Source organism: Phaethon lepturus, unplaced genomic scaffold, assembly GCF_000687285.1.
Source record: "Phaethon lepturus isolate BGI_N335 unplaced genomic scaffold, ASM68728v1 scaffold45117, whole genome shotgun sequence".
Taxonomy (NCBI): domain Eukaryota; kingdom Metazoa; phylum Chordata; class Aves; order Phaethontiformes; family Phaethontidae; genus Phaethon; species Phaethon lepturus.
This window is the reverse complement of record NW_010553410.1, coordinates 5,029-13,318: the sequence shown is the minus strand read 5'-3', so window position 1 is coordinate 13,318 and position 8,290 is coordinate 5,029. Positions and strand designations below refer to the sequence as shown.

The window sequence follows — 8,290 nt, the reverse complement described above, 5'->3', positions numbered from 1 at the left end:
GTCTCCGGTGGCTGCAGTAGCCATGCCGTTAGTTGGACGCCGTCGCGCACAACGCGGTTGGGAAGCCAGTCGTGACGCCGCAGAGTCACAGCGCTTGCTGCTTGCAACTGATGTGAGTTGGCAGCTGTGAGAGGGCTTTGCTCCCTTCTAGAAGTTCAAGTAGGACTAAAACAAACGGGAATGGCCAGCAGGAAAGCCAGGTCACTCCCTAAAAAGAAGTTATTATAAACTGTCATTGATTTACTCTCCTTGCAAAGCTAGAACAGGTGTGTCCTATGGGCACAGGCTGTGGGTAAGGTAGGGATCCATGGCCTCCTACTTCTGAGGGCTGGACATCTGGCTGTGCTGCAGATCCTGCTTTGATATAAATCCTGCGCAGGGGAATATTTAAGTTTAGGGCAATTCTTTCTTTCCCTTTCCTACATTTTCTTTGTAACATCCATTGCACTTTGCTCATGTGACAAAGTCACCCTCTTCTTCCCTCTAAAAGGTCATTCTATTCATAGCACAAATAAATTTTGTCCACACTGAAAATAAGCAAAGAAATACACAGTATTTCTAGAGGAAGTGGTAAAAGGGATAGGAAGGAACTGTCCTAATTGCTGCCTGGCTGGCCTTAGCTGTTTACACGCCTGTATCAAGTATTCTCAGCACTGCTCTTCCTGGGCCGTATCTAATTTTTCAGTTCTCTGTTGAAAAGAAGGAAATGTCCACATTTGTTCCTTTCTCTACTATACAAAGCCTTTACAGATGTGTAATTGTGTTTGCATGTCTGGTACATAAAGCTGTGTGCAGTATGTCTGGCCACCAGACAACGTGTGAACTGAATTTTTTAATCAGCAGAGGATACATTTTTCTGGGGTGCTATATTTCCAGCAACTGCAGCTTCTTAAGAATGGTGGAGCTGGGGCCACCCTTCATCCTGCTAATCCTCAGCTGCTGGTTTTGGCCCCTTTGGAAACATTAGTAGCTGACAACATTTATGTCAGACTTCTTGCATGTTCATGTTCGCAGCAGATGACCACTGTAAACTCGTGTTTTATTCAGCTGTTCATGTTCCTATCTGCTGTAGCAAGTTAGAGGTTTGGAGCAATCCCAGTACTTGGTGGAAAGGAAGTACTGAGTTTTGGCTAGCGTAATGACATCTCTCTGGCTCTGTAAAATTTGTCCAGTTGCCAGAAAAGCGTAGCAAATTTTTGCTATAGATATGTAATATAAGACATAAAATTGAGCTTATTTACTTGATATTCCAGTAATATTTATTAAAAGATTTTGATCTATGGAATGTAAATTGTCAGTAAAAATATAAAATGAAGACTGGAAGGAAGAAGTCTTCTCGAATGTATTTTAATACTCAAGTCATAGTCCTTTAAATCTAAACACAACATATATTTTAAGTAAAGAAACAGTAGACTTTTCAAAATCTAGGCCAAAAAAATAATCAAAATTATATCCTTATAAGGGTAGCAGCAAAATAATTGATATGTATGAGTAGGAGCAAAGGATTTGCAGCAATGTTGTAGAGTAATTAAAGGATACTGGCTTCGGGCTTGCTTTAGCTTTTATGTTATCCTCTTCCATGGGAAGACTTTGAGGATTTTTTTTTTTTTCTTTTAACTTGATTTTATTACTTCAGATAACTTACTCTCTTGAAGGCTATCCAAAAAATAAATAATCTGAAAAACTTGCTCCTTTCTTAAATTCATGTCACTGGAATATTTATTATACTGTAGAATGATTTTGAATTCTGGTACTTTCATGTGATATTCTTATGCCTGCACAAGAATTGTAAATTATATATATCATAATGACACTACACTTGTGTCTTTTGACACCGTCAAAATCTGAGTGTCCCAACATACTTACCTGTATATTGCAACATGACTGGAACTTTGCTGTGTGCTTACATTTACCATGGTTAATAGCTAATTGTTTCCTCAATCCATGGCTTCAGAAATGTTGTGGTGTTATAGGGACTGAGAAGGAAAGACAAGAACAGCTTTATATATTTAATTTTTTAAATATCGAGCTTGCAACAGCAGCAGTTAATGCCCATTCAAAATTTTCAAATTTTTATATGAAAATTTTGTTTATTTACACTCATATTTGGCTGATGTAAAATGCAGTTACTTTGATGTAATATGTTCTAATAACATGTAAAACAGTTGAAAATTATTTTTTATTTTTTAATTTTTTTTTATTTTTATGCTATGGAATAGGATGTAACTTTTTTACTACCATATTAGGAAAACAGTATGGGTAGGATGGATTGGTAGTAGTAATTGTTTTAGTTTCATGTGTGCCTTCCTCTGATTCCGTTGCTTTTAAGTTATGCACTCAAACTAAATAGTGCACTGTAAAGTTGATGTATGCTTTGGAACTGTGACCCATTCCAATTTTAATACAACCCCTTCAGAAAACACTGATCTGAAAAGGTTCCTCTGCTGCTTTCTGTCTACAGGTTCATCACAAAGCCAGATATTTGCCTGTTATTTGAGAAAACTACAGTTTTAGTTAAAGTTTATATGATCTTTCATGTTTATGTTCACTATGTATGTTATGCACACTGGAATTTACTCTGGGGAAGGAGGGAAGGCTCAAGAGTCATAAATTGGGGTGACCTTTCTTTGCAGTAGCTGCAGCTGTCCTCTCTATGATGAGAAACATGATGAAGATATATTACTGACCTTGCATCTAAGCAGGTATAGAGAGGCCTATGACCAGGATTCTCAAATTTAGGAGGTTAAAATTGGGTCCTTAAATCCATATTGAGGTGCCTAAGTAGCTCAACTTACCTTTTACGACTATAAAGAGAAAGTAAAAGCACATTTGAAAATCAAATTGTAGTACTTGTGTATCTGAATATATGTGTAGATGCTTAATGTTGGGCTCCAGAATTTAAAATGTTGGCTTTTATATTCTAAGATACCATGAGTGGACTCTTAAATGACTTCGAGTGTGGTTTGATAATCCAGCATTACCTGCTGCTACAGTATGCTTAGGAGAAAATTCCCCCCACATCTGTTCTCACGTCTTAGTGTCCATATACTGTTGTGTCTAGTTTCAACCAGTCTGTGTCCTCCTCTTGATGACTGTGGCAAGTATATTTTTTAATGCAAAGACTGGTGTAGACAGTAAGTTCCAGCACAAAACATGTTTCATGCTGAAATGTGGTGAATTCCTAAAATGGCTGTGATAGGAGAGGACAGAGTAGTTGAGTCAAGGAATTATTAGCTAGGCAATCAAATTAAGCTAATGAAGAGACATCTGCATTTTCTTTGTTGAGGGCAAGGTTTCACTTCAGCTATGCAAATCTGCTGGCTAGGTGCTGGTGAGAGGAGTGCTCCTGCTCTCTCTCTGGCCTCAGTAATGTGCTGTGCTCATGAGAACATCTCAGCCAGTTCAGAAAGAAAAACCATCAGAGAACTATCCCAGGAGTAGAAAGTTATTTTCCTAGGTTAGCTTTACAAGCTGGTTCTCTCAGGATGAAATGAGATGAAGCAGAAATGGTCTTACCGCTTGATTTAGAACATGAAACCTCACCTAGAGGCATGGCCATCTTATCTCCTAGAGAGCAGGAAAAGATAAGAAATTACAGGGGGAGAGATCTGTCTGGGCCATTTTGAAGACTTAAAAGTCTGTACTGCTCTACTGAAGGGGCGATGCTTCCTGAGGATGTTGTTCTGTAATGAAGACATTTTCTGTAATGAATGTAACATGACAGGTAAAAGCATGCACTAAGAAGGGGATCCAGAAAGTTGTCTTGTCGAGTAAGGAGTGAGCTGGCTTGTTCAAGGAGTGGTTTAATTTAAGTAGGTTTAACATGCAGGTTTTCTGTCATTTCTTATATCTTTTAAAAATATTTGTAATGTGTTGCGTATTTTATGTTGCGTTTATGGCATTTCATCCCAACTGTTACAAAGTTCGGTATAATTTTAAAGTTACGGGACATGAACAAACCATCGCTCACCCAATTTTTGGGAAGTCTGTTACCTGGAGTAAGTTAGCAGGTACCTTACTTACCCTTTCAATTGTCTGGAGAATGTGCTAACAGAGAGGCAGAGGTCACATGGAGGATTTTGTGGTAACTGTCAGGCACTCTGGCATACAGCAGGGTACTATGGCTGATATTTCCATGAGGAAGGTCCTAACAAGATTCCTAGTGCAGCAGCCCTGCCTCACAAAGTATTAATCTTCTTGTTTAATTTAATTTACAAGGTTTTGACATGTTAACTTTGTGTAGGCAGATTTTTCTGCAAATACTGAGAATTTCGGGCTCTGACAGAAATGTGATCATGTCCCTGTGTCTGGCTCAGGGCAGGTCAACCGCTGAGTGACCTTGTAGTGCACAAATCTGGTGTCAGTTATGAAATAGATTTTTGTGAATCTCTCCTGCCCTGAGCACGGTACTCATGGTAGATATAAAAGGAGGGGGGAAAAAAAAGAAATTTAAAATAGAGATTGTAAGACCTTGTCATTCAAGAAATACAAAATTTGTAACAGTGAGAAAGTCTAGGGTAAGGTAAGTATCACCAACTTTGCTGAAATGTAGTTATGCCTACTGCAAGTTCAATGATCAGTAGCCAGTGCTGTAAGAATACTCTTTTGCTATTTTCTACAGGGAAAGTAGGTTTCAGAAACGAAGTTAATAATTTCACTGCAGCAAATGGTATCTATAGTTCTTATGATTAATAATATAAAAAAATGTAGAAAAAAAAGGTGACATTTTCAAGAATAAGTGTGAAAAGACTTCTGATCTCAAAGTGAGATTGTTCGCAGAATTTTGGTCAATTACAGTTGAGTTACTGTTTTAAATTGTAGCTCAGATGCATTTTGGATCACAATTCTAAGTTGTGTATCTTACTATATTGTAGAAGTCTTTATGATCAGGATTTTTGCTTTTCAATTTTTGTCCTGTATCATATGTTTACAAAATAGTGATGCATCTTTTCCTTGTACCATGGTTCAGGTCATGCTGACCATAATGGGCCTTCTGTTTAGTTTTTTTTTTTCGTATGTTTGCCATCCTTCAATAGAAAAATTTAACAGAACTTGCTGAGACCCTTTTACTTCACACTGAAAAACACACTGAAAAACATTGTATGTCTAGTGTAATTAGCACTGGAGATGCACTGCTTTTCTGATTAATTGTTTTTCTGTAATAATATATTGTCTTTTATACCATGTTGTTTTGAAGTCTCTGAAACTTAATCTTTACTGCACTAAAACTGGCATGAATCTTTGATGATGCCAGTTTGCTATCTTCTACAGAGATCTTTCACTGAAATCAAAGAATTGGGCTAATTTGAATTATAAATACTACTTTGACATGAATTTCCTGAGTTACTTGTTGGACAAGTCATGTAACCTTGCATTGGTTTTACCTGCTATATCCTTATCTATATGTTGCATTTGGATTAGTCATTAGTAAAGAATGGAGAGATGCTTAACATCACAGAACAAAATGAGAGGTACTAAGTGTTATTTTATATTACTGTTGCACACAATACTGTGTTTGGTCTGTTCCTTTTACACATAGATGGCGTGATGGCATCTGATGATGGTAATGAGTGTTGGACGTGGGACAGATTTAAAACTGCTTTCCCATCACTTTGTCTGAGCTCTGTGCCCCACTGCCCTCCCTTCCACTCCTGCAACTGACAACTAGGAGCAGTCACTGCAGTGTTGATGTAGCTGCGAAACAGCTAGGCTGTTTTGCAGAACTATTGCTGTTAGTGTGAGACTGGAAAAAGGGTAGTAAGTTTTGAGAGGAGGGAGCTTGGGCAGAGAATGGGGTCATAAGAAACAAGCATACCAGTAACGCTAAGACAGACTCCTCTGCAAGGGGGAGAGAGAAATTTAAAGGAGAGGAAAGAAAAGAGACTGTGATTATGAAAAGCAGAAAGATGACTGGAATAAAAATGAGACATGAGGAGAGGGAGCTTTTTAAAGAGGCGAGACATTTTCGTTCTGTTTCAGTGATATCTAATCCTCATACTGTCAGCCTTCATCTCCTTTTATCTCTACTGTTAATATGAATTAATAATTATGATCTATTACATCTTTTTAATGTCATGATCTATTAAAAATTCCCAACCTCAGCCATTATCTTATCACTTTCTCCTCATTCCTGTCAAAGTAATAAAGGTTGTTGTTGTTGGTTGTTGTTATTATTATTATGCACCATATAGCACCAATTCACATATGTACTAGGTATTTATTTATACCAGAAGTCTGCTTGCCAGTAGAAAATGAGCTGTTCTGTTTTCTCTTTTGCATTACACCAGTATTAGTGGTAGTTGCCTCAGACAAAGTTAAGCAGATCTGGTGTACTGCAGTGTTATAAAAGATGTTGCCCTTCTCTGGAGCTTTTCAGAAAGCTTTTCCACTTCTTGCTAATTGTGTATGGTCTGGTTTCAGTGTGCAAAATGATTGCAGAATCTTCTTTCCAACCAGTTAGATACTATTGTAAGGCTGAGTTTTGCCACCAGGAAGGCAGAAATTTAGGATCACTATTTTCATCTCCTTTTTTCAGATATCCAACTGCCAAAGGAAGATGAGGTTTCAGTACCGGTGACTTCAAGCTCCCCAGTTAAGGACACTGGGGAGAATGTTAATCTTGCCGTTGAACAGGAAGAGAAGATGAAAGAAGAACCTTTAACCATCTCAGAACTGGTATACAATCCTAGCGCCAGCTTGCTGCCCACCCCTGTTGATGATGAGATTGACATGCTCTTTGATACCTGTCCAAGAGTAGAGAATGAGAAAGATGATACAGATTCATTTGAGGAACTGGAAGCAGATGAAAATGCATTTTTGATTGCAGAGGAAGAAGAACTGAAAGAAGCTCGGAGAGCACTTAGGTGGAGCTATGACTTTCTAATGGGCAACATAGAGGTGAATGCCTTTGTGAAGAGTTTCTCTCAACTTCTTCTTGTAGGCCTTGGACTGTTGTTGTTTGTGTTCCCTCTTCTCCTTGTTCTCTTGGAGTCGGACCTTCAAATCTCTTTTCTCCATGAAATCCGTCAGACGCCGGAGTTTCAGCAGTTTCATATTGAATATTACTGCCCCCTTAGGCAGTGGGTGGCTTGCAAAATAAACTTAATTTGTGACATGCTGGGCAGCTTTTAAATTTTGAATAAATATGATACAACTAAGGGCTATATTCAAAATTTCAGTTAGTGCCAGCTTCCCATAATGCCCCTGGGGCCATCAGTTGATAGCTGTTGTCATATCCAGTTCATTACCGACTCTTTGGGTTTTTAAGTTCCCTTTACATACTTAAATTGCCCTTTTAGTTACAGGCTTATACAGTCACCTTTCAGTAACCAAAAAGAAACTTTATTTTAATTGCATTTCAGACTTCCTGCTAATCTATTACATCATATAAGACAAGGTCACAATAAGTTTCCTTGTCAAACCTTTCAATCCAAGACACTAAATCCAATGAAACTGAAAGAAACTTTTTTGAATATACTCCTTAGTGCAGCAATCTCTTCTAACCAATGCCTATACAAGCAATGTTTATGCTGGGTTTTTGTTTCTGGTTTGTTTTTCTGTTTGTTTGGTTTTTTACATTTTTATGTGTTTAAAATATTTTGGTAAATTTTTAGCAAAAGATAACTTCTGATGTAACTTAAACGTACAAATTGGTAAGAATAATGCACAAGGGCATGTAGGGTGTTTCTAGTGTTTTAGCAATGATTTGTTTTTAAACTACTGACTGGAGAATGAATGAGTTTAATACAGGTCTATACAGAGAAACTGTGGTTTGGGAAATAGAAAGTTCACTCAAGTTCAGTAGGGTTTGCCTGGGAGAGGTGGAAGGACACCAAGTTTGCTGAAGAATTTCTGAAAGGCACAGTTGTAAAGCTTGGGGAAGTGATCAGAACTGAAAGTAATGATCCTTCCTCTTACCAGTCTGGTTGTCTTACACTTTATCAGTGCTGTAGAAAGTCTCAAGATAGTCTAAGTACCTTTTCGAAGAGAGTGAGTCTTCAGTCTAAGTGTAGATTATTGTATATAACATGGAAGGAGATAATAGTAAGTAGCAAAAAAAAAAAAAGGAAAAAAAAGAAAAAAAAAAGCCAAAACCCTAGCTAAATCAGTAGGTGAGTGACCTACTTTTAAAAATGATAGAGAAGAAAAATGTATTCCTTTTTAAAAGCAAAGCATTAGGCTGTACAGTTGACATAAAAGTATTCTACTAAATCACAGTTAAAGGCTTAAACACTTTGAGATGCATCTTCATCCTTGATGCCCATTATGACTAATCTCTAAGACAACATAT

General features: G+C 37.6%; 1 protein-coding gene across 1 annotated transcript in view; it reads left to right on the top strand.

The window, feature by feature from the left end:
- LOC104624221 (FERM domain-containing protein 3-like) overlaps positions 1-8,050 on the top strand; it is a 10,191-nt gene extending 2,141 nt beyond the window's left edge. Inside the window, exon 2 of the mRNA XM_010291531.1 lies at positions 6,536-8,050. Coding sequence (XP_010289833.1) covers positions 6,536-7,131 — 596 coding nt within the window. The 3' untranslated portion in view covers positions 7,132-8,050. The remainder of the gene's footprint in view (positions 1-6,535) is intronic.
- Positions 8,051-8,290: the final 240 nt, after the last annotated feature.